Here is a 27,023-nt window from a genome sequence, read left to right as displayed (position 1 = left end):
CTGAATAAAGCATCCAGATGCATTGCAATTAGAGGGAAATGTTTTAATTGTCATGATAGTGTTATTACAATGCCAAAAAATGTATTTGTTTATTTAGGGTGTAGACAATAGAGTGTGAATGTATAAACTAGATGTACTGTGAGTCACTGGAAGAATTGCTTCAGGTAAATGAGATGTATGGAATTCATTTCAATAAAGGCTTTATTTAAATAGTGTCTGTGGTAGCAAATTCCTTGTGGTATATCATGTTTGTTTTCATAAATTCATCCTGGTCATGTTTCCTTTTGTATACCAATGATGTGAATAGATTTTAAAATAGTTGTTTTTAAAAAGGGGGAGCCTGACCTAAATCCAGAGCTTCACAGTCTTTGACCGTAATCTCTAAGCCCTGCCAGCCTAGTTCTCAGCAGCATATAGGCCAGCCTGTGATGTCATTACACACACTGCTGTGATTTCCCCTCACATCAGATTCAAAAGGGCCTATTCACAGTCCTTCACTTAACTCAGTGGATAAGAGTGTTTATTCATCTGTATAAATCAATGCCTATTTCTAAAATGTTAGTGTGGGCTTGTTGTTTGGCATTTGCACTGATTATGGGATGTTTTTTTTTTCTAATCACAGGTATCTTGCAACATCCTGATGGTACGGTCCTGAAACAGCTGCAGCCTCCTCCAAGAGGACCCAGAGAGATGCAGTTCTACAGTATGGTGAGCATTACTGGAATGTTTTGGCTTCAAGACTGGTTAAAGGAACACTCCACTGTTTTTGAGAATAGGCTTATTTTCCAACTCCACTTGAGTTTTACAATGGTGTCAATATTGACACATCAGTTTGAGTTGGTTTAAGACCCAGAGAATATTGAACAAGAGGATCGCACAGAACCTTTGCACGCACAGATATTGCAAGACAAATTAGAGTGGTAACGTTATTTATTTTTTATTTTTTTGGCTAAATCACATTTTAGATAGGATGTCAACAACTTCTTAAAAATAACTGCATTTACTATGTACAGATAAGTGCATATGTATTTTTGTATTTTTTTTATTGTTATTTAATCTAACATTATAACATAAATTGCAATGAAACTGAATTTATTTGTACCATAGTGTTTCCCATAAGTGGGTATAACTGCAGACCGGAGATCTCCAAAATGGGGGGTGAACTCCAAAATTGGGCAGAACCTCCAAAATGGGGCGGGGTCTCTTTTGCAAAGACTTTCATCATTGGCTGTGGCTTCAGCCAATTGTTACTGACTTACATTTCAAAATAAAACTTTATAAATTAAACATTGTTTCTAGTTCATCTACAATAAAATATGCTATATAAATAAATATTCTCCATGAGAGCAGAGGCCAAAGCTTGTGGCCAGTGGTGTTTGGACTAGAGGTCTTCACAGTGCACCCGAGACCCGTCGACCCAGGACCCGACCCGGGACCCATACGGGTCGATGTTTTAAATGATCAGCCAGGTCCGGGTCGGGTACGAATCTATTACCTCGGTTCCCGGGTCTGTTTAACATTGTGTGTAATACCCGTGCGATCGGAGTCATCGGACTCGGAGAACACACGGCCGTGATCAAAGACTGCTTGTGTTTTTTGTAACTTGCAACTTGTAAAATTAGGAAAAGAAAAGTGAGCCCAAAAAAAGTGATCTCTCTTGATCTCTTTTAGAAGCAGAGTGCGCAGACTCAGAGTTAATACAAGTGCACGCACGGTATTAATGCTTGCAGACTTGACACACTCATATTTGATAATTTCAAATCAGCAACACAATCTGAGGTGAACTGTCACATGAATGTTTTCTATGATGCTCAAATTGCGTTAAAGCATTTTAGGTTGATACAGCTAGCACGCATGTGCAGACTCGAGCGCATTTCATGTTTCTATGGCAACCAGTGAGGGACACTTTGACCGCCAAACCGCGTTTTACATTTTCTCCCATTTTTTAGAATATTATAAATGAACCGTTTAATCTTAAAGTTTTAGTGGTCAGATTCAGACTCGATGCAGAGCAGAGAGCACAGAGATCAGATGATAGCAAATAACGTCAGCGGCCATGGCATTGTACGAGCGATCGTTATTATAGTTCAAAAGGGCAAACAATCAAAGTTATTATGCGAATTAACTCGAGTCAGAATGCACAGTTGCATTTGTCATCCGTCACTGTGACATCAAGTGGACTTTTGAAGCTGAAATAATGAGTGGATTCAGCTTGGACTTGGAATAACGAGAGGAATAACATGGATAACTTTCTTGTTGGAGGATTGTAATGCATCAAAGGCAGTCAGGTACAAGGAAGAGAGACTACGGCTCCTTAAATTAGGTAAGACAAAAAGCTGTATTTTTCGCAACCGGTTTATTGACTTGTAATAGCAATTTAATCTGGAATATGTGACAGTCGGGTCTGTGTCTTCCCGGCGGGTTCGGGTCCAGATTTCAAATAATATACTGGTCCAGATCGGGTCCAGGTAGGCATTTCTCGGATCTACATGGGTCCGGGTCCAGCTTTTGAAATATTAGACGGGTCCGGGTCAGTGTAGTACATTACGGGTCTCTTTCAGGTTCGGGCACGAATTTTTGGACCCGTGAAGACCTCTAGTTTGGACCCAGGTGTGAACCTCTGCTTCATGCTGCAAATGGGAATCACTCAGGAGCCGTCCCAGCAGAGGGGAAAGATTTTACTCTTATCGTTTTATTCCAAGCAACAGGGCCGTCCCGGGGCACGAAATTCGCAGGCTAGGAAACACTTTAACTGACACAACCAATAAAAACTTCAGAATCAGTTGTGGAGCCGAGTTTGCACTGAAGTGGATTGGGGGAAAAATTGTGCATGCGTGCCATGCGTCTGTCTCTCAATGGGAGGAAGCCATGCCCTATTTTGGAGCTCCCACCCCGTTTTGGACTTCCCGCCCCTATTTGGAGATCTCCAGGCTGCAGTTATACCCTTTTCGTTTCCCAGGCGGCATATATATGCAAATTATTCTCTGCCAGCAGGAGTCGCTGTTGGAGTGGTAGATCAAGGTTTCCCTGGTAACCTCTGTACACAAAGCAGTGCTCCGCTCTAAAAATAAAATAAAAATGCTTTACCAGACATTGGATGCAAGATTAAATGAAAATGACATCCATTTTTCTGAAGACCGTCGGTTTCCTTCAGAAATACAGTGATATAAAAACACCCGTGTATATATATATATATATATATATATATATATATATATATATATATATATATATATATATAATATATACACACACATGTGTGTGTGTGTGTGTGTGTGTGTATATATATACATGTAGTATATAGTAAATTTATTTATATATATATATATATATATATATATATATATATATATATATATATATATATATATACATACACGTGTGTGTATGTATATATATATATACATGTAGTATATAGTAAATTTATTTATTTATATATATATATATATATATATATATATATATATATATATATATATTAGTAAATTTAAACCAGTAAAACACAAAGTGTCATATAAAGTCACATTTAAGACATTCATTGTACATAAACTTGATAGTCGGCTATAAAAAAATAACTCTAGAGAGAAGCATTGTATTACATTTATTATATTTTACTTAACCTTAATTAAATCCGTCATGGGAATGTGAGAGACTTCCGATTTAAAAACGAGGACTTGTTAGGAAATTAAACTAACATAAAACTATGAAACTAATAATTACTAATTTAAATCATGGCGCGGTGGCTTCACTTGTTATGATGTCTTCAGCAATTCAGTTCTATATTAGTAGTTGTAGTCATTGTGGTGCGAACGTCGTCTCCGATAGATGAGGGAGAATGTCGCGTGGACGCGCCTTTTCTGCACCAGACGTAGTTGCACCTTAACATGGTATAACAGGTGTAAATATTTATCGTAAAGCTGGATGTTGCAAAGCCCAGCGTAGGACTTACACCCAGCTTTTTTACGTCTAGCTGGTGCAACCGGCCCCAGATGATGTGAAAATAATGTTCACTTTTTCATAAAAGCATTAAACTTGGTACACTTGTATAGTTTGCAGCCTTAAACATTTTCAGAAATGAAGCCATCATAAAAACACCTTGTGGTTGCCATGTTGACAATCTTACTTTCCGCCATTACCAAATTAAGTATTTTGTCATCTCCTGAACCAAACATGAAAACACAGAAAAAGAAGAGTTAATGATGAAATTATCTAGGGCTGCAACTAACGATTATTTTGATAATCGATTAATCTGTCGATTATTTTTTCGATTAATCGGTTTATGTGCTTATATTTTAGTTTTTTCCCCAAGTAAATTATTAATAAATGGTCTTTATCCTTCAGCATAGATTTTTAAGAGATTTTAACCATTCTGCATTGTCATATCCTCATTAAAAATATACCTGGAGTTGTTTTATTGTGTTAGTAATCCTTTGTCGAACTCTTCTGCAATCAAAACACTGTCCCATACTCTAGCAAATTTCACAAGGAGATATCAAATGTTTTCACCATGGCAGTCCTTAGAGCTCCTAAAGTAGTTTAACATCCCGGACAAAGCTTATTAAGGAATCTTTCAGAACATATTTTCACAAAGAATAAGGATAAAACAGAATAAAATTGCAGTGCATTGTATTTTATTATTTACTGGAAAACAGCTTTATAGCTTTTGCTGTGAAATTGTAAACAATCCTTCGAATAAAGTGCCAGTGGCATGAAACCTGAATGGAACTCACAATTTAAAGTAAAATCCATCAGAAGGTTGTCCAGAAAAAAAAATTGGACACACACAAAAAACCTGCTGTGTGAAAAAGAGCAGTGAATACTTAGAAAAAAAAGTGCATTTCAAATATCTTTAAACATTTATCTCTCTCATTCAGTCATAATTAGGCTGCACGACTGAATTTTGAACTGGTAAACGACAAACTGATCACAGAACATGTTTGTAAAGCTTTAAATGTTAACTGTTAAAAAGCAATGTTATCAGCTTTTACGACTAAACATTTGCAAACAACATTGTACTGGAGAATCTGCACAAATGAAAGTCTTAGGGGCCGTTCACATACCGCGCCTAAAAACGCGTGGAAAACGCTAGGTGCGCCGCTTTCTCCTTCTTTCCCAAGCGCTCGGGCAGAAGCGCCCCTCAGGCGTCTGCCTTTGCTAAGCAACCATGACGTGCTCTCTCCTTGAAGACGCGGAAATTTCAGCAAAGGATAAATGGATTTGCAGCTCAAAAAATCGCTTGCAGTATCTCTGCTACTAAATTTATTTCAAAATGGAAATCCATATACAACTATGATCAGCTGTTCCTTTCATCTTGACTGAGCTTTTAACATTGTTACGGGAAAGGATGAAGCTGATTGGTTAGTTCTTGTCACATGACCCGCGGTGAGCTTGCTGCATTCTGAAAAGTTTAAATGTTTTAACTCGATGCGGTGCGGTGTTGGAAATAACGAACTTGAGCGCGCAAAAGACACGATATGTGAACGCCCCCTTAAACAGTTCAGTAGTGCAGAGTTTACAGGTTACTCTTCTTTTTTGAATGCTCAAAGTAAAGTAATCCCACATCCTGCTGAATGCTGTATAGACGCTGTTCGGGAAGCACGTGACATAAAACGAGGCCAGCTATTGGCTATTCGCTACTTCTCCTGCTGTACTGGCTGAGTAAAACCTCCGGTGGCTCATTACTGCCACACTTTGGTCACCGCAGATTTGAAATATGCACGAAATGAGCCGCTTACGGCAAATAAAAGTTATTTAGCAACGAATCGATGACTAAATTAGTTGACAACTATTTTAATAATCGATTTTAATCGATTAAATCGATTCGTTGTTTCAGCTCTAAAAATTATCAATGTTAGAAGGAAATCACAGTATCTGAACATGCATATACATGTTATAAGTATAAGCTTTAAAATGTAAAAATGTAGGAATCTGTGGGAGCTGTGCTGCATGCATATACTATTAGACTTTTCTTGTCTGCAAAATGTAGCCAAGTTTTGTTAGTGACGGCACATTTACAGTATTAAATGATGTTTACATTCCAATACAAAAAATTCACAGAGTGATCTTGTTGTTTTTGTCAGGTGTGTGCTGAAGACCACTGCGACCCCTGTCTTGTAGACCTTAAAACTCACCTTCCCAAGTACTATGGCATGTGGTCCTCACCAGATGCTCCCACAGGTACACAGATGGATGCATGAAGCTATGAGGAGATTGGTGGATATACTGTACAGCATGTTTAGTCAGCATGTCTGTTCACTCTTTCCCGCAGACCTGTACCTCAAGCTGGAGGATGTGACACGCAGGTTTCAGAAGCCATGCATCATGGACGTGAAGATCGGCCAGAAGAGCTATGACCCCTTCGCTTCACAGGAGAAACGGGAACAGCAGATCAGGAAATACCCTCTGATGGAGGAGATCGGCTTCTTGGTTCTGGGGATGAGGGTATGTTTTTGTTTTTAAAATAATTGTGTAAATATACATGTAAATATATTCAAAATATATACTGTTTGTGTGTGTATTTACATATTAAATATTTGAGAGGAAAACCTTTTTTTTAGAATTATTAGAACCCCCCCCCCCCCCAGCCTCTTTTGTTGATTAAAGAGATAGTTCACCCAAAAATAAAAATTCTGTCATTAATTGCTCAACCTTATGTCATTCTAAACCCACTGAACGTAAACAGTGTATGATGTTCTGTGTCAGCTGCATCACACACATATGTTGTTTAAGTCCAAAATAGCACAAGCGTGACGCAGAGACAAATTTTATAATGAAGTCATTATTTCTGTTTTCTTTGCATACAAATTGTATTCTCATAGCTAGGGCTGGGTATTGTTCAAAATCTTTCGATCCGGTGCCGATTTCGATACCTCAGTTTCGATACCGGTTCCTAACGATACTTTTTTCGATACCATATGTTTTAAAATCCATTTCAAAATCAACACAAATACATTAAACACAAAACTTTTATTTTTCACCTTAATTAAAACAAATTCTGGTAACACTTCACACTCAGGATAACATTATTAATACAACTGGTTGTGCTTTTTGGATAGGGGTGCGCCATTCAGGGGCGGACACATCATAATGCAAACGCCCCTGTTTTGATGTCATTTATTAATTTAATATTTAAGTAAACAGTTTGGGGATTTTAACCAATAGGGCAACTGATCCTCCGTTGAAAAAAAAAAAAAAAAAAGAACAGCAGCTATTCATTTAGCGATACATGCTCATCAAGACACAAACATTCTTCTAGAACTCACACTTTGCATTCAGTTAGCAGATCCATACGAATCATGCATGAAATAGAAGTTTATAAACTCAAACGATAGCTTTATGTGCTTTACAGATGAACTTGAAGTCTTTATTCATTCGAGATGTTCAATAATAGAGGCTCGGTAATACAAGTTCATGATCCGATTAGTGAACCGATGATTCTTTTGATTCCATCTTTTAAAATACGAATTTATTTTGTTTAACGAAACCAGTGTGGAAACCAGTGTTTCACAAACTGGATAGATCTGAGGTGCAGGGCTCGCAAAATCGCTATCCTGACGTCCCGGGGCTATTGTTTTCCAGTCCGATGGGCTATTGTGAATAGTGATGTTAAATTCCTAACTTGCTTCGTGTTTTTCACTCGCTTGAAGGGGTGAAACGGATCATAGCTGATCGTTTGCATTTGTTTTTAAATATTGCTGATTCAACCGTTTTAAACAATTCGCGCGATCGGAGCTTGCGCTCACTCATTGAAAGCACGTGCTTTTCAACCTGCATTTCAGACAATGCGCGTACAGAGAATGAATTGATCTTTCGCGTATCGTAACTTCTGAATGAACACATACACACACAATTATATCAAATTAATTGTCTCTGCAAGTATTCTGGTAAACACAGTCGGTTATGTTTTAAGTGAACGTATACAGTGGCCTGCTGCTTAGAAATTCGCTGTACCGGATAAATCTGTCTCCCTCTCTCTGTTTTTTAGACGACGTGAAAGGGGGCATGTTTCAAGATACGCAATAGAGTAGACCAAACTAAACAGGGAGGGAGGGCAAAACACTTATCCAAACAAATGCTTCATTAACACCGGCTTTGGTTGCAATACTCTTATCGCATATGTTGCACTTTGCTGACTCGGCATCCACTTTTATAAAGTGTAGCCACACTTTAGACCTCTTTGTCATTGTAAAACGGAAACGTTTTGAGATAAAACAACTACAGTTGTGTTGTGTAACTGCGAGTATCTTCAGAAATCCTCCCCGTCACGTCACGTGGTGGTGGACATCCAATCACAGCGAATTTAGGTCCTTACATGCAAGTATGCTTGGCATTTGGCACCCGAAAGATAAATAATTTTTCGATACTCATAGTATCGAAGTTTTTCGTTCGATACCATAAAAGCATCGGAGTTCGGTACCCAGCCCTACTTATAGCTTTGTTAAATTACGGTTGAACCCCTGTTGTCACATGGATTATTTTACCAATCTCATTGCTACGTTTCTAGACCTTGTTCATGGTAATTACATTGCTGTCTATTAGGTCTGCATGATAAATTGCATTTGATAATGCGCATCTTGTCAGTAAAGCCGGTTCTGTAATCAAACAGTAAATCTCCATCACCTGCGCACTTTCACATGGAGCAGCATTTACTACATAGAGCCGTTGTTCACTGACAAGCTGCGCAAAACATGCACAAAATATGATTGTGGTTTTGGGCAGCTTATCAGTGAACAACGGCTCTGTGTAGTAAATGCTGCTCCATGTGAGAGCGCGCAGGTGATGGAGATTTACTGCTGATTACAGAACCAGTTTTACTGACAAGATGCACGTTAAATGTTGCATGCGATTTATCGTGCAGCCCTACTGTCTATGGGAGGGTCAGAGAGCTCTCGGAATGCATCAGACATATCTTAATTTGTTTTGAAGATGAACAAAGGTCTTACGGGTTTGGAACGACATGAGGGTGAGTAATTAATGACTTTTTTTTTTTTTTTTGGTGAGCTAACCCTTTAAGGCTGGAATACACTACACAAAATGTAAAATGGAACATTTTTTAAGACATAGTTGTCATACATTAGCTTAGTGACAATGAAAATAATGTATTTTAAAACTCACTCAAAATATCAAGCCTGTTTGATATCCTCTAACTGGATGGGATTCATAGTCTGAAGCTAAAAAATCAGACTCTGACCATCCTACACTACATGATTTTTTTTTTTCTATGAAATCTGTCAACTCACATATACAGACCGGCATTGACTTTTGGCAACTAGAATCAATTTGTCAAAACTGTGAAGAAGTCGTATAGTCTATTCACTATGCCTTTAGTTGTTGCAGCACTACATACTTTCATCTAGTTGGGCTGATATAAAGGGTTCTTTTTAGAGTGCAAATATAAACAAGGTCAAAAATAGGTCTATTTTTGAATGCGTGTTAGCTGCATAGGTTAGTTGTTAGCTGCTTTCACATTGACATTGTGAAACTTGTGAATTGCATGTGGGTCGTGTATGCTTTGTAATATGAAGCAGAACTGCTGGGGTTAGGGTGTGGCTATAGGTAGAAGTGTGACAGCCGGTGTCAAAGACTCACCTAACACGTTCAGAGGTGATTGTTCCACTCTTTACTGACTCTTTTGAATCATCACTACTTCCTGTATACAACCCAAACACTGCTGTCCTTAAGATGTCTGCAGATGTTTTTATTAGTCAACTCAAAACAAATATATTTTAATATATTTTTGGATCTTTCAGTCCAGAATGTGGCTTTGCTCTTTCAGCAGTCCTGTCATTTCATCTAATGATAACAGCCGGTGCCAGAGCCTTGTGTTTTAAGAGGTTAATTAACAGCTTTAGAGCAGACTCAGTGGTAAAGCTCAGTGTTAAAGCCACAGTGTTGTGTGCACTACAGTCACACACTAACTGAGCCCTGGACACAACAGGCAGTAGCACCACTGTCATCAACACTGCTGGAGTGAACTGTTTGAATATCTTGGGAGGGACATTTTTTTCTGTTTAATCAAACGGAGCATGCGTTAAGAAGCCTAGTTAAAAAAAAAGTGGACCTAGCATTTACTGCATGGTGATTAAATCAATCGTGAATCCTCAAAAACTGTTGAATTTTGATCATCTCAGTGACTGTAGTTAAGTGTAATGTTGTTGGTTTTAATTAACCACAAAAAGGAATCCACGGTCCTAGTAAAAAAAAAAAAAAATCTAAAATTTAATATTTGTTTAAATAAAAAAAAAACTGCTGTTACTGCGCTTACTGCTGTTAATGCACATGTAGAATTTTAAACTTGCATTTAATGTCTAACTTTTTTTTTTTTACATTTTAGTCAGAATTACTGCACATTTATTGGTTATCTCTTTATATATTAGTTGTTGCAGCCCTGCTTGAATTCATACGAAGTCGTGCAGATATAAGGGTTATTTTTGGTGTGAGAAAATAGCAAGGTTCAACAAAGTTCAATTTTTGAATGTGTTTGAGGTGTTGCGGTCCTATTCACACATGAGCATGTTCATTTACTATTTGCACACACATGCACTACCGGTCAAAAGTTTAGAAAAATTAAAATTATTAATGAAAGAAATCATGTAATAGTGCTTACGAAGTCTGAATCTATTTGATCAAAAAATATAGTAAAAACTGTAATATTGTTACATTTTATTGGAATGTAAAATATCTATATAATTTATATTGGTTCAGCAGATCAGACAGGATTTTATTCAGATCAGCAATCATGTCATGTCACTGTCATGTTTACACACTGCCTCCTGAATTTTTGTCAGTCAGGAAAAATTCAGATCAGGTTCGATTTTCTAAGTTTTTGCATCCGTAGCATCAGTGTTTGGAATAACGGCGTTTAAAAGAACGGCGTTAGGTAACGACGTTATTTTTCAGTAACGGGGTAATCTAACTAATTACTTTTCCCGTCGTTACAACGCCGTTAACGTTACTGAACGTTAAATGCGGCGCGTTACTACGCATTGATTTAATATGCTATCCGAACGCACCCCTGGCTCACACCGCGAGTGAGCAGGTGGGTTAATAACGAGATAAGCGATTATGATTGGCTAAGGCATAGTCATGTGTTTCATGGTAGCCAATCAGAGCCAGTGTTTTTACACACACGCGCCAGCGGCGGCAAACACACACAGTCACACACACGCAACAGCTACACAGAGATTCGCAGCAGCAGGAGAAATGGCGAGTCAGGAGCAATCCGATGAAAAGTTGGCATTTTCAAGGTGGAGATTTAAGCACTACTTCAAATTCATTGTAGTCAAAGGCAAGAACGTGCATGTAATGTGTGACACACGCATCTACAGAGCTAGTGGCCAAAAACACTTTTCTTACAAAGAGTGCAGGATAAAACTCTTGCTGTCTGTTGACGTGCAATAAATCTCGAAAGTTATGTACGAACACCTGTCTGTTCTACTTATTTCAACTGACTTGTGAAAACTGCTAAAAAATAAATAAAAAATTCTTTGACATATAGCAACTTTTTTTTTTTTTTTTTTTTTACAGTAACGCAAATAGTTACTTTCCCTGGTAACGATTTACTTTTATTATAGAGTAATTCAGTTACTAACTCAGTTACTTTTTGGAACAAGTAGTGAGTAACTATAACTAATTACTTTTTTAAAGTAACGTTCCCAACACTGCGTAGCATGCATTTTGATAGGATAGTGAATATGAAAAAATGGAAACACGCATGCAAAAATCTCGGACTCGGTGTGAAAAGACCTTAACTAATAAAGTGCAAACATTATTAAAATCAATTGAACTAAAACATAAATTACAAGCTTAGATAAATGCAATAGAATAAAGTTACAAATAAATTCCAGACTCATTCTTCCCACTGGTTTCTCTTTTCCGTACAAGCACATGAGTTGGTCGCAATTATTATTGTATTGGTTTTGGTAAACTTTAGTAGGGCTGTGCGATATGGACAATAAAAACCTATCAAGATTTTTTTTATCAATTTTGCGATTTCGATTTTAATCACGATTTTGACACACACAGACATGCTTTACAGTCATAAATGCATTCAGTATAAATTTGAAACATATTTCCAAAAGAAAACCAATGAGAACTTTATCAAAAAGTTGTAACATGTCTCTAGAACAGACTTAAGTCAAAATAATCACTAAGTAAAGATGTCAAACAAAATCTAGACACGGCAAAAAAAATTATAATAAAAAAAATAAAATAAAAACCGTGTTCAGGGACAGGGATTGGTTTTTTTTTTTGGTTATTTTTACATTTGAATCAAAAAACAGAATGGTTTAACTTTAAAAAAAAATCTGCATGAAACCAACAACAGACAAGCTGAGTGAGACCCAGATTCACTCTCTGCCAGTAGGTGGCGCAAAAAAGCATTTCCTTGGTTTTCCGTCGTAAACAAAGCAGCGCTGCACTCATGAACTTTAATATGCATTATACAGAGATAAGATGAAAAGAAGAATACCATTTAAACTTTTCTAAAGACCATAAGTTCCCCCCTCAGACCTAAGCCCCTTTCACACTGCATGTTCGAACTGGAAAATTGCCTGAACATTGCCGGGTCACCTTCTGTGTGATTGATTACCTGTGTATTTTCCAGAATTGCAGTGTGAAAGGGGCTATATATTCATATAAACTCGCACCCCTAATCGATTCACAATTGTTTAGCATCTCAACCGATTTGAATCGTCACGTTTGAATCGATTTTCAGCTGGCTTGCAGTGAATCGTTACGTCCCTATTTGTCAGTTATTTTATTAATGAGCATACAGAGTTCTTATATCTGTATCTGTTTGCTATATCCATGTTCTGTAAATGCTCTGTGTAGATCTGAATGAGGTCTCTGCACCAGATGTCTTGCGTAACATATCATATCCTATTCATTTAGCTTGCGCTACCAATCTGACCTGTTTCGTCATATGTTTTCCTGGCAGCATGCATATGTTTATCAATCTTGGAAATAAGAGAAAATTCCAGAGCTATCTGTAATTTCTCAAAAGCTCGACAAACTTTAAGGGATTGACGCAGATGATGACAGCTCTTCTCGTTTATTGTGTGTCATTACATGTAGAAAGGGTGAGCCATTCTAGGGGCCCGTAACATCTCCAAAAAGAATGAATCACCAAATCATCAACTATGTTGTGCAAATAGTTTTAAGAATTTAATCTGTGGTCTCTGAAAACATTCGATCTTCCTCTGCTGCACATTCTAAATCTGAACAGATGAGAGAAGTTCATGCGGTGAGTCATGCTGTCAGGAATTTTTTTTTTAAATTTGTTCATCAAAAAACGAGAAGAATGTCCTAATGACCATTGTACATTGTAGATTATGTAATAATGATATCTGTTTTAAAATATTTAAAAAAAATTATTTTTGTGATGCAAAGCTGAATTTTAAGCATTATTACTCCAGTCTTAAGTGTCAGATGTTCTTTCAGAAATCATTCTAATATGCTGATTTGCTGCTTTCTTTTTATATTTGTGAACCATAACACGCCATTTTAAAGACATTAATAATGAATTTAGCAAGGATGCATTACATTGATCAACAGTGACAGTAAAAACCCAAACCTCAGCTGAGAGAGAGAGAGAAGGATATCTGTACCATCAGACAGGATGAGCTTATCAGGTCGTGGCCTCTCCCAGCATCCTCAGGGTCCTCTGCTTCCCTCTTGGGAAACACGGGTGGAGACCTCTAAACTCTTTATCATCAGCTCATGATGGATGAGGTTTACTCAACACTCTTCACTTACGCAGAGCCATGTCATTGTTTATTATCTCAGAGCAAATGTGCTGGTCATCTGAGAACAGCCTTTGTGTTTCGCCTTTCTTCATTTGTACATGGATTTTAATATATAATGTAAAACGTTCCTGATTGCATTGCATGCAAGAGCAAGGTAAGATGTGTAAGTGCATCTTCCCTTTAAATAAATGTCTGTAGTGTAATACAATATATTATTAATTTAAGGAATAATTGATGATGGCCATTTACATATACATGTAAGGCCCTATGAAATCTGTATATTTCCCAAATTCGGTTTTATTTTTCGCCAAATTATTTTTCTTCTATTTTAATGGATTTTGTTTTTACATTTTTTCTAGGCTTCTTTTTAAATGGTTAAATTACATTTTATTAATCTAAGCATGTCTGATTGATTCAAATCATGAAGCTTATACAATTTCACATCTATTTATAAAAAGTGTAACAAAAATTACATTTAGGGCCTATGAAATGTTTTTCACACCATATGTTTTATTGTTACCAAATTATTTGTTTTAACATGTCTAATTATTTGAATACATAAAAGCAACTTAATTTTTTCAAATTGATTCTTAGAATAGCCTTATGAATTAAGTGTTGTGTAAAATTTTCTGGTTATCAGAAAAATTAAACAATTTTTTATTTTTTTTTGGCAAACAATGGAGATTTACTTTTAAAATTACAAACTGGAAGAAATGTTTCATGATGATTTCTTAAAAATAAAGTTTTAATACTTTTAGTACTAGTACAGTTACTGAACAATAGTAAGCTAATATATTTCTGGCACAATGTCTTCAAGTTAAACCAACATTTTATTTTGAGGGTTGCTGTGAATATCTTCAAAGTTTCTGAGTGAATATGATATAGTTTCTCTCAAATTAAATTGTAAAATGCTCATGAACTTTTGAGTAATTCATCCAAAGTTTGACAAATTCCGTGACATTCCGCATTATACATTTAATTCTATTTTTATGACTGGATTCTGCAATTATGTCTGTTTTCTGCATCACAGAAATCACGGCCCTATATATGTTATAGGTATTATATGTATGTGTTATATGGCTATATGTAGATATACCTAAGCCTATATATAGCCATATATAGGGTCCTATGATTTCTGTGAGAAAATAAAAAACAAAAACATATGTACATTTACATGTACATACTTTTTTTTTATTATTATGTCTTTGTGGTCCTGTGAGGCACAATATTTAATTCCTTTTTTATGTCTCCACATATAGCAGAATGACAATAACCTAAGTTAACAAGGATCTAAATGACTCATCATCAATTGTTCCACTTTTACTACAATTACCACACCTCAAAATGTTGTATTTTAAGGCATTTGTCAGGTTTTTGTCCTTCAAATGCTTTTGGGTGTAGGGCAACTTGCACATCTCATCTCAAGTTTCCATTGCTGTTTCCGAAATGACATTATAGAGATTGTAACAGAGGCTTGAGCCATTGATAATGCAGTTATTAATGAACTCTAATGCAGTTATTAGAATGAGTGACAGAGAGTGATTGTAGATGTGTGAAGCATGTGTTAATAGAGTGGTACAGATATTAAGTCAAAACGCGGAAGAATAATTTGCCATGAGTAGGGCTGCACGATATTGGGAAAAAATGACATAGCGATATTTTATTTTTCTGTGATATATATTGCGATATGAAATCTAATCTAATTTTTTCTTACAAACAAAAACAGGGTGAGCAGATTTACATTCTCATTTTAAATGATTTAAACATCGACACAGTGTCAATTGATTAAAATGTGTGAGGGAGAGAGAGCAAGACAGCGCTCGTGTTGTTTGAAGCGCTCTCTCGCGCTCTCTCTCTCTCGCTCTCTCTCTTTTGCACTCTCTCTCTCTCTCTCTCTCTCTCTCTCGCGCTCTCTCTCTCTCTCGCGCTCTCCGCGAATCACATTCGTCAAGGGCCGAGGAGCAGCTGGCCCGTACAGTTAATGAATAATGGATCAACTACGACAGCCTACATCGCACATCCTGCGATATGACTATCGTGGATTCATACATCGCGGCGTTATCGATGCTTAAACGACACATCGTGCAGCCTTAGCCATGAGTTCCCTTAAGATTTTCCTATGGGGTTTTATAATGGGCTTTTTCATATCATGAGTAAAATAAGGTCTGTGGTCAACAAAACTTGACAATACTTTGATGTTTGCTCTACAATCTACACACCCATACTGAAAACACAAATTTTTAAGCTATTAAGTTTATTTCTAGTAAGTAACTACAGAAGAATGTTCTGGGTGTGAATGATTATTACCTTCTAAAACCAATCTCAATCAAGCATTCAACAACCCTGTAGTATAATATACACTGTAAAAAAAAAGGTGTACTGCTACATTATCAATTAAGAATTTAGGACATTATCAATTAATACAGACTTCGGTTTACCCTACAATACAAAGCAATGTTGTGCATGTGCAAAATTCAAAATAAAGATAAAATGTGTGTAAAAACAAAACCACTACAGAAAATTTTCATTTTAATACAGTTCACTAATATTAGAAAAAATACAAAATTAATTATTCAGTGTAGTGTTAATCTGCCAGTGTAGTTTTTGTATTTAAAATTTGGATTCTGGAATTACTTCGACAGACTAAATCCATAAGAACCATGACAATGTCTCCAAGACACCTGAAGAAACCTACCTGCAAAGCTACAGTACTGTGAAAAGTTTTAGGCACTTGTGTAAAAAAAAAAACTATAAAGTGAGAATGCTTACTAAAATAATGTCATGAAATAGATGTTATTTATTTATTAACTAAATCAAATCTGTATTTCCTGAGACCACTCTTTGCATTTAAAAGCTTCTGTCCTAGTTACAGTTGCGCATATTTTTTTCAGATAAAAAATAGTTACGCTCTTCAAGCGTCTTGTCACAGTTCTTCAGAATTTAGTCTTTTTTTTTTCTTTTTTTTTTTTCCTATTTCTTCAAGTAATTCCAGACAGACTCGATTATTGGATTACTGGATTATTATAATTAATGGCAAAAGGAAAGTTTGGAAATATAAAGTGATATTTCCTACTGGCCCACTAAAGCAAAATATAGAAATAACTGTCATATAACAATTTTTTGTTGGTGAAAAAACTAATAGCCTAAGACTTCTGCATAGTACTGTATATAAGAACAGAAACAATGCATCTGTTCTTTTATTTTCAGTGTCTATCCCTTGTTTATTGAGCTTGAAACATTTTAGGAGTCCAATTTATGTGTTAGATACTTTATTTCAGGATGCTTGTCTTTTAATACTCTGCCTCAAAGGGCAGCTTAAGAAAAAAAAAGCACAGTCCAGTCGTTTAAGGAAAATGATTGGTTGACCTTTTACTATGTAAATTTTTTTTTTTTTTTAATGGGAATTTGAAATCTTCAGGATAGGAGTCGTCTAAAATTACACACAGAAAGGACAGCGAGGTCCAGTTTCTTGGTGAAATATTGATGGGGAGCAGACGGTATGTAAATTCTCAGTCTCAGGCCGTCCCAGGGGTTCAGCTCTCTGCCAGCCTGTACAGAAAAACAGATGGATGAAAAGAGCCGATCTACATAACCACCAAGCAAACAGAGCCATTACTCATAATTGCGCTGTTGATTTGGATGATATAGAAAGGAGCTTAATGCCCCTCAGAAAATAAACCCAAATTACACAGTACAATATTACACTGGCTCCCTCATCACCCTTTCCAGAAGTTCAACTTGAATTTCATTTCCTCACTGGAATTAATTCAATCAGAGGAGATACTGCAATGACCTTGAATGTCCTCTAGAGGGAGAGCCAGACCTGTGAAGAGACCATTCTTATTCAACTCTAGTTTAAAATGTTTCTTTCTGTCTTTTAGGTGTATAAAGTTGGCTCAGACAGCTATGACACATATGACCAGCATTACGGAAGAGGTCTCGTGAAGGACACAATCAAGGAAGGTAAGATCAACCACATACTGTTTACACCATAACACTCTTATCTAAAGCAGACTATGCTTTTATTGCATTTATATAGGATGAATGAGGAAAACAAGATTGATTTACTCTTAAAGACGCCTTGATGAGCACAGTATTCTTTCCTGGATTGACATTTGTCTTTTAAAGTTCAGTTGTTTAAAACCAAAGTCTCTATCTTTTTTTATATAAGATAACTAGGTGTTTACTTTATGAACCAACTTCTTATTGTTAGTCACGGACTAACTAGTATTTACCATTGTTGCCAAGTAAATTAAGTAAGGAATAATTGACTTTGGTTAGTTGAATTCTCAGAAAATAATGCACACATTATTTTCTAAGAATTCAATGGACCAAAGTCAATTATTCCGCTTCTACTATGGTTACCACACCTCAAGACATTGATCAGAAAATATATTTCAAAATTTCATATCTGCTTTTTGTACTTAAAATGCTATTGTGAGTAGGATTTTTTAAATGCATCTCATCCAGCGCCTCCATTGCTAATTCAAAAACGTAATTTAATACCAAGTAACTGAGGCTTAAGCCATTGATAGCAGACTGCAGTTAATATCTTAGATAAATATAATGAATATACACAGTACACACACACATACTATGTGAACAAAAACTTTTATGAGATTAATCATGAATAATCATTTGACAGCACGGTTTTTTTTGTGTGTGTGTATTTAAAAATGTAATTTATTCCTTTGATAGAAATCTGAATTTTCAGCAGCCATTACTCAAGAAACATTAAAATTTTCAGTGCTGAAAGTATGTTTTTTTATACTAACTTTTAAATAATTTTTATGTGTTATGTATTTTTACTTATTTTTTTACTTTAACTTATTTTTATGTATTTTTTAAATTTTGGATTATAATATTATAATAGATTTATAATAATAATTTGCTGAGCAAAGATGCATTAAATTGTACAACAGCGTTTAAGTGCCACGTTAAAAAAAAGATGACGATCTAAGATTACGAGATTTAAGTTGTAATAGTATGAGAATAAAGTCAAAATATTACAAGAATAAAGTTGAAATACTATGAGAATGAAGTCAAATTACTTAGTAGGCTATGAGAATAAAGTTATAATATGTGACCTTGGACCACAAAACCAGACTTAAGTGTAAATTTTTTTGAAATGAAGATTTCTACATCATCTGAAATCTGAATAAATAAGCTTTCCATTGATGTATGGTTTGTTAGGATCGGACAATATTTGGCCGACATACAATAATTAGAAAATCTGGAAAATGATGGTGCAAAAAAATCTAAATACTGAGAAAATCACCTTTAAATTTGTCCAAATGATTTCTTAGCAATTCTTATTATTAATCAAAAATTAAGTTTCAGTATATTTACAGTAGGAAATTTACTAACATGATCTTTACTTAATGTCCTAATGATTTTTGGCATAAAAGAAAAATCGATAATTTTGACCCATACAATGTTTTTTTGGCAATTGTTAAAAATATACCCCAGAGACTTAAGACGTTAAGGTTTTGTGCTCCAGGGTCATGTATTTTGACAGTATATTTTAGCCTATTGCACATGCAAATGGCCCGGTTTGGGAGCGTCTGGAGATATTTCAAAGTCTAAGTTAAGATAAAATGTTCCTATTCAGTCTGTTAATAAATATCATATTCTTGATATTAAGCCGTTTTCGTGAGTCCTTAAAATTGACTCTTCCTCATCCTAGTAAGATGATGTGGCCACTTGGGTGCATCTATATTTAAATTCTCTATTCCAGTGGCCTGACAACTTCTCCTGGTCCTCTCAATCCGGGCCATCTGCATGCCCAATATAGCCTTAACTCTCAAAATCGTATAACTCGAATTTCTATTATTTAAATTCTTGCAATATTTCGACTTTATTCTCGTGGTATTTAAACTTTATTTTTTATAGTATTTCAACTTCATTCTTGAAATATTACAACTTTAATCTTGTAATCTAACATTTTCTTTTTAACATTGCACTAAATAGCTATCGTAAAATAAATCATAAATGACTGAATTGTTTTTTTTATATAATTTTACAAAAAAAACATGTATTTCAAATAAATGTTTTTTTGCAGTTTCTATTCTTCAAGATATTCTGGAAAAAAAAAAAAACCTTTCCACAAAAATATTTAGCAGCAATCTTTGATAGTAATAAGGACCATTAATAATGACTGATTAAAATTTAGACATCAAATCAGCATAGAATGATTTCTGAAGGATCTTGTCACTGAAGACTGAAGTAATTGCTGCTGGAAATTTTGTTTTGCATTACAGAAAAAAAAACTGTTTAAAATTGTAACCGTATTTTCACAATAGTATAGATTTTTTTTTAATGTATTTTGGATGAAATAAATGCAGCCTTGGTGCGCATAAGAGACTTCGTTCAACAACATAAAAAAATCTTAATTACTCCAAACTTTTGACCGGTTGTGTACCAATTCAGTTTCGAACAACATTCTCATTGTCCTGCAGGTTTATCCAAGTTCTTCTACAACGGCGACATTCTCCGCAAAGACGCCATCACTGCCAGCATCCTCAAAGTCCAGAAGGTCCTTCAATGGTTTGAGGGCCAGAGTCGGTTCAGCTTTTATGCAAGCTCTCTGCTCTTCGTCTACGAAGGTGTCTGCACACCAAATCACGTCTCTCAGACCCTACGGGAGAACCCAATTGCACCCGAGGCCTGTGAGCAGAACAACAACATCAATCAGAGCCTCTCCACCATGTACTCCCTGCACAAGAAAGGCTGCGGCCGGAGCCACTACCAAGCCAAACAGGACAATGGCGTTTGGAGCTCCTCGCAGCAGCCCAACGGCAACCACAGCTTGGCAAGACTGGAAGAGGACAGGAAGGAGAGCAAGAGCGAAGCGGGACAGGAAACGGTCAGTGACGTGGAGGTGAAGATGATTGACTTTGCACATGTCTTCACTAGTGACGTTCCTGACCAGGGTTACATCTACGGCCTGAAGAACCTACTGAAGGTCCTGCATCAGATTCTGGAGGAGTGATGAAGTTGTTGAAGGTATGAATCGTGTAGCCACTTTCTCGTCTGTCTACCCGCCTTTCTCTAATCTGCACTACCTACACCATCAGTGGAGTAACATGTTTGTAATTCTTCGTCTAATGTATGTGCTTTAGTCTTTTAAAAGCTTTGTATAGTTTGATATCTTACTCAGGTAAATGAATCTATAATACTTGTATATTTATCCTAACAAAGAAGAAACACTCATCATATTATGCCTCTGATATTGCTATTAGTTCCTGTTTCCAGAGCCATTGCAGGATTTTTTTTTCTTTTTATCTATTTCTTTTTTTTTTTAAATCGATGTAATTGACAATAGGAATTTCATGAGTGAGGATGTAGGAAAATATATTTGAAGTTTCTTTTGCATATGCTGCCATTATGACCCTGCCTGTTTCAGACCTGTTGAATTTTATCTCATTTTTTTAAATGTGATTTGAAAAGAATTAAACCTTTGTGAGTGTGTTCATGTTCTGTGATTACTGATGCAATATGACTTAAATATCAGTGAGAGTAGTAAGGTTGAGATCATTTATTGTTTTTCATTGTACAGCCCTTGAGGTTTGTCTACATCAAATGCCAAAGTTTCCATTAATGAAGAGAACTAGAATTGTGATTTTAATAATAGTCTTTCTTCGGAATAGCTAATTTACTTGTGTGTCCAGGTATTTCATTAAATTGTTTGTACACATTTATTTGGTGACGGCATAGGATGTGATAGCTAGGAACTAAAAAAGACATGGATGTTGCCCGATATAAGAGGAAAACAAGAATAACCTCAATCATAAACATTTTAATCTCAGAAATATTTTTCTTTTGTTGTCGATATCTTTCTTTTTACTTTAACATAATTCATCTTGCATATTGAAACATATGATTTGTCAGTAATCGTTTAACTTGTGTTTGTTGCATTTGTGGTTTACAGGTTTATTAGCAGCTTTTTTTAAAAACCCAAGGAACATTCAGGGTGCCAACATTCTTTAAAAATTAATTAGAGAATTAAAACTTATAGAATTAAACCAAAAATTCTATAAGACACTTTATTATTGGTATCATTAATTTTAGTTAACTCAAAAAACTTAATCGGCTAGTAATTGTTCATTTTGAGTGCATTGGAAATTCATTGGTCTTTTGTGTGGGAACCCTGTTTGCCTCCATTTTTTTTTTTTTTACTTCTAAATCTCAGGCATAGCATTTTAATAAATGGGTCTTAATGCTTACATGAATAACAATCATTCATTTACATCTCAATGTGTCTCACTGAACTCATCAGAAAATAGTGTCCTTCTGTAAGTTTCACATGTATCTCTTGTTTGTGTTATTTGTGTTTTATGTTTCATTAGCTTGGTTCCGATGGATGTCGAAAGACCACAGCTTGTAGACTGCGGCAAGTGTACGAAAAACAATGTAACATTCTTGTTCACACGCACCTTTAAAGTGGCACAACATGAGGAAAGTTGCTTTCTGTTTGTACCCATAAATACAAAAAGTGCACGAATAGCATAGCTCTATAGAAATATGTGTCTTCGGTCAAAGTTAAAAATTGCCTTTGTGCCTATCAAATAAAAAATAGTTCCTCGTGGTTTTCAGTAGACCTCAAGAACTGAAAGTGGTCTATATGTAGTGCTCCATTATAGTATGCTTTTGTTCACAAATAAATGAACTGATGTCATGTTTACATTCTACCTTTATGGTTATCTGGACAAAGACACATTGTTATATAGTCGTACATGCATAACTCAATAATTATTGTCCATTAATTGTCTTATTTATGCACTGAAAGGAAGTTAAAATATTGTGTACATTTATGCTTTTTGTTAATTACTAAAAATGATCTGTCATTTCTTTATCTGATTTTTTTTTTTTATATATAATTAGTATTATTTTTTAATAATAGTATATAGCACCTAATTGGTAACTACTGTATGTGTGGTGCTTAAAGCACTTTAGTGAACCTTTGGTGAGACTGGATATTTTCCTGTGGAATAAATTGATCAATCTTATTTAAGGGCATGAAACTTTAAATCTCAACAAATGGACAAACGAAGTCTAAACACTCACATCAACATTTGTACACTGGCTAGATCTTTTGTTCGGTGGAACGGCAGGAATATTTCCATGGCATTTCTGGAAGATATGATGATATCTCTTTGGCGTCCTAATGCTTGCAGTTCAATATGCGGAAATATACAGGCCTGGGTTAGTGATGTCTCAATATACGTCCATTTTTTGAAAACCTGTCTTAAACTTTCCATAAACATAGGGATTAATACAAGAGGACAGAATTCTGCAAATAAAAACCAACTCAAATGTCATCACATTATGGTTTCCAAATAAAAATTGTATTCAAATGTTAGCCATGGTTTCCAGAGTAGAATCGCAGCCCTGAACTGTTTTAATAGTGATCTTTCTTGAAAATCGAATAAACCACGTTTGTTGTATTGGGCAGTTGTCATTGAAAAGTGAACAAACTCAAAACGGAACATTGGTTTAAGCAAATCTGATGCTTACTGACCTGTATAGTGTGTAGTCTTTGGAGAAATGTCTGTTCAACCCTGATCTAATTGTTCTCTTAAATTACCACCTTTGAATATAGACATATGAACTTAGTATTTACTTGGATGATACTGGGTGTATATCTGGCAATTTTTCATTAATAAAATCTACATTTAATACCGATTTTTGTTGTTTGTATTCATTTTATGGAATGTTTTACACATTCAGACTTGGGATTTTCAAAACTCGCACATAGTCTTAATGAAAATACATTTAGCCTCAGGTCATCCAAGATGTCATCTTCATCGATCCACTCGGCCTCATTTCCTCAACGTCATGTGAAGTGAAAAGTTGTATGTTTGTAAGAAACAAATCCAGCAAGGCGTTTTAACTGTAAACTGCTTTTAGTAGAGTCCATAATCCAAAATCCTCCAGTAAAAAGTCAATTTCCTGTTGACCTCAAATATCAAAATCCACCAAAACATTTATTTGGAACTGTTGCAATTCATTTTCGCTTGCATATTTCTCTCCTGATTTAGACTTTTCACTGGAAAAAGAAATATAGCAGTTTGACGGAAAAAAAACAAAACAAAACATTAAATGTCTTTCTTACAAACACAGCTTTTTGTTTCCTTAGATGTTAAGAGTGTGGCTTATTGTGGTGTTTTTATCAGCTGATTGGACTAGTAATGCTAAATTTCTCCAAATCTGTTGAAAGAACTGATCTACATCTTGGATCGCCTGAGGGTAAGTAAATTTTCATTTTTGGATGAACTATTACTTTAATATAACTCCCATTCTGGAGACAGAAAATTACTGCAGCATAGCGTGTAATGTCGTTATTAGTTAGTGGTGTTTGGAAAGGCAAATCTAATTTGTTATTCATTTGTAATTCAGTGTTAAATAAGGCCATATTAATGTCTTTAAATTGTCATTATATTTAAAGGTTGACTATAATGAGCAGTAATGGGCTCATCCTTATGGAAAGAGTGACTGAAAGCAGTAAACTGGTGTAGAACTCATGCCGTATCTACCGCATGTGTTAAAATGATCTGAGTGGGTGTAAGATGATGTTATTAATGCACAGACACACACACACATTCATCATTGGGTTTTTTGATATCACATGTATGACCGGCCAGGTCTGAACTGCTTGTCTCTCCTCATCTGCACCTGGCCAGGGGGACCCATGTGTCATTTAAATATTCATGAGTGACTGAAGTGAAGTTGAATATGTTATCTCACAGGGATCGAGATGTCTTTTGACACGTCATGTCATATTATGGCTTTGCAAGCCTACTGTACTTGCATTGAGCTAGCTTACTATACTCTTATAATGAGTTCCACCTAGCATTTTTAGAGCCTAATATCATTCCATTTTGTTCACAACATAGTTTTAGCATATGTACAATAAAAAACAGGCTTTATTAATGGCTAGTTTGAATGAACTTAATTTAATGCTATAATATATACAATTATATGATAAATATATATATATATATATATTCGTAAGGAATTGCGCTGTGTACTCGATACAAGCTTTGTAGCTTCAGTGTATTCGTGACATCACCCTTGTTCTTCCATATCAGCATCGTGACGCTTCAAAAGTTACTGGACTCCCTGATCGTATTGAAGAGCATCATAAGCGTTTCTGCCCCATGCATCTCCATAAGCTTCCAGGAGGTTGTCTGGTCCAGTTATTTTTAACCATCTTCATCATTCTGATTGTAACCATAACTTCAGCTGCTGTGATTTGCAGGACCGGACCTGTATCAGTGCATGCTGTTACACTTCATTGCAAACCTGGGCGAGTGCCCCTTCCACTGGTGAAGGATGGATGTCAAGTGGATTCTTCAAGAGCTAACCATTTATGTCTTTGACATGTCCTGCATTGATCAGTGGAAAGCTTCAGAACTTATCCTTCTCCAGATCCTTGCAACCCAATATGCGTAAGAAGAAAGGACTCAAAGGATGATGTTGCCCGTCTCAATCTTGACCGACATCAGGAGGGCTAAGATGCTCTTATCAGATATGATGTTATCGCTGTACTTCTGGCTCACAGCCACCACCAAACCATTCCTCGTTGTTGACATACCATTGTAGATGTGATTGAAACAGAAGACCAATTCGCCACTGGTTCCTTCGATATTTTCCTATTGGGTTTATAATGGGGTTTTTCAATTTATGAGTAAAATAAAGCCTGTGGTAAACATAACTTAACAATACTTTGACATTCTGTCCTACAACCTAAACGGCACGTGCTGACATCTTAAACTGTCTTATCTAATTACATACTAGAAACTAGGGCTATCAAATTATTCATATTGATTAACCGCATCCAATATAAAATTTTACCCTTGAATTGAAAAACCCCACTGGAAAATCTCGAAGGAAGCAGTGGCAAATTATTCTTCTGGGTTCTGACTCTATAAATAAACTAAATATAAATTAGCTTCCACATTTGTGTTGTATTTTGTAGATCTCTTCATTTAGAAACTATTGGAACTACCTAATGGTGCTACAAATTTCTACACCATAATGTAGAAAAAAAACTTATGATAAATGTATTGTTATAGAAATCATTTTCAGATTAAATCTTATGTAATAGGTAGACCAGTTATTTCAAGTTTAGCTCAGAATATGATTTGATTTATGAATACTTCTACATTAGTCTAATTACAATATTTGTTATCCTTAAAGAAGGCATAATTTAAAAGATTACATTTTATGACCGATTGCAATAAAAAAAAAATAGAAATGGGGGATATTTGGTGCACAAAATCTATAAATATGGTAGTAAATAATAATAATAAAAATAGAAATGAATAATTTATGAAAATGTTATTTTATTTAGCATATTGCAAGTATACTCATTAGCATGTGTACAGACAAACGTTTTGTTTTCATTACGTATTTCTTTAGTCTTACAAAAACCAGAGAGATTTATTTTCATTGTTTTTAAACCACTGTGGGTTGCTTACTTCTGCCCATAAGAATTATGGCAGAGTATTAACAGACTATCACACATCAGATTATATTTATTCTTAGACACAACATATTAGCTGCATTTTGACTGAGGCTATAGTTGTCACAAGGGCCATAACACAGTCCAATTAGACAAATGTGTATTAAATTATTTTCCAGCACAAGTTAAAAGCCCTCTCAAATGAAAATATATTTTATGTGTCCTCAAAACTAAAATTCATCATATTTCAGTAGCAGTAGCTGTATAGCAAGTAAACACAATAAAACACATTAATCCAGTAATACAGTTCATCCAGACAAGAGTCTGAAAGTTGCATACATTTTAAATGTTTATTTTTATTTTACATTTGAGTTATTACAACATCTTGCATGTTTACCAAAATGGTGGGTAGATTTTTTAAAGACACCTTGGCTAATTTTATATGTCTGATTAAACATTTCTAAAATTCCAATAAATAGCAGATTCATACAGATACTTTGGGGAAGATGCCCTTTTTAACTTAAGATAGCATTATAGTGTATATATATATATATGTATAGAGAGAGAGAGAGAGAGAGAGCTCATGCTCAAACCAGGACTGTGATGATCAGAGATATCATAATGTCCTCTTGGAGGAGCCAAAAACCTTCACAACGTGAATAAACACTATATATTTAGATGCATCCAAATGCTGTATACAGTCTTAATGAACATTGTCGCAGATAAATGTAGCCTCAGATTCCCCAGAAGAATGAATATTTCAGAAGTAGATTTGTCTCTTGGAAAACATAATGAGCAATTAAGAGAATTCA

The 27,023-nt window shown here is 35.4% G+C and overlaps 1 protein-coding gene across 1 annotated transcript in view; it reads left to right on the top strand.

The window, feature by feature from the left end:
- The window catches only part of LOC132122010 (inositol polyphosphate multikinase-like), a 29,047-nt gene extending 7,356 nt beyond the window's left edge, over nt 1-21,691 (top strand). Inside the window, exons 2-6 of the mRNA XM_059531807.1 lie at nt 623-708; nt 6,081-6,177; nt 6,269-6,441; nt 17,627-17,708; nt 20,204-21,691. Of these exons, the coding sequence (XP_059387790.1) occupies nt 623-708; nt 6,081-6,177; nt 6,269-6,441; nt 17,627-17,708; nt 20,204-20,736 (971 nt within the window). The 3' untranslated portion in view covers nt 20,737-21,691. The remainder of the gene's footprint in view (nt 1-622; nt 709-6,080; nt 6,178-6,268; nt 6,442-17,626; nt 17,709-20,203) is intronic.
- Nucleotides 21,692-27,023: the final 5,332 nt, after the last annotated feature.

The sequence above is a fragment of the Carassius carassius genome, chromosome 40 (assembly GCF_963082965.1).
Source record: "Carassius carassius chromosome 40, fCarCar2.1, whole genome shotgun sequence".
Taxonomy (NCBI): Eukaryota; Metazoa; Chordata; class Actinopteri; order Cypriniformes; family Cyprinidae; genus Carassius; species Carassius carassius.
This window is presented reverse-complemented; position numbering and strand designations above follow the sequence as displayed.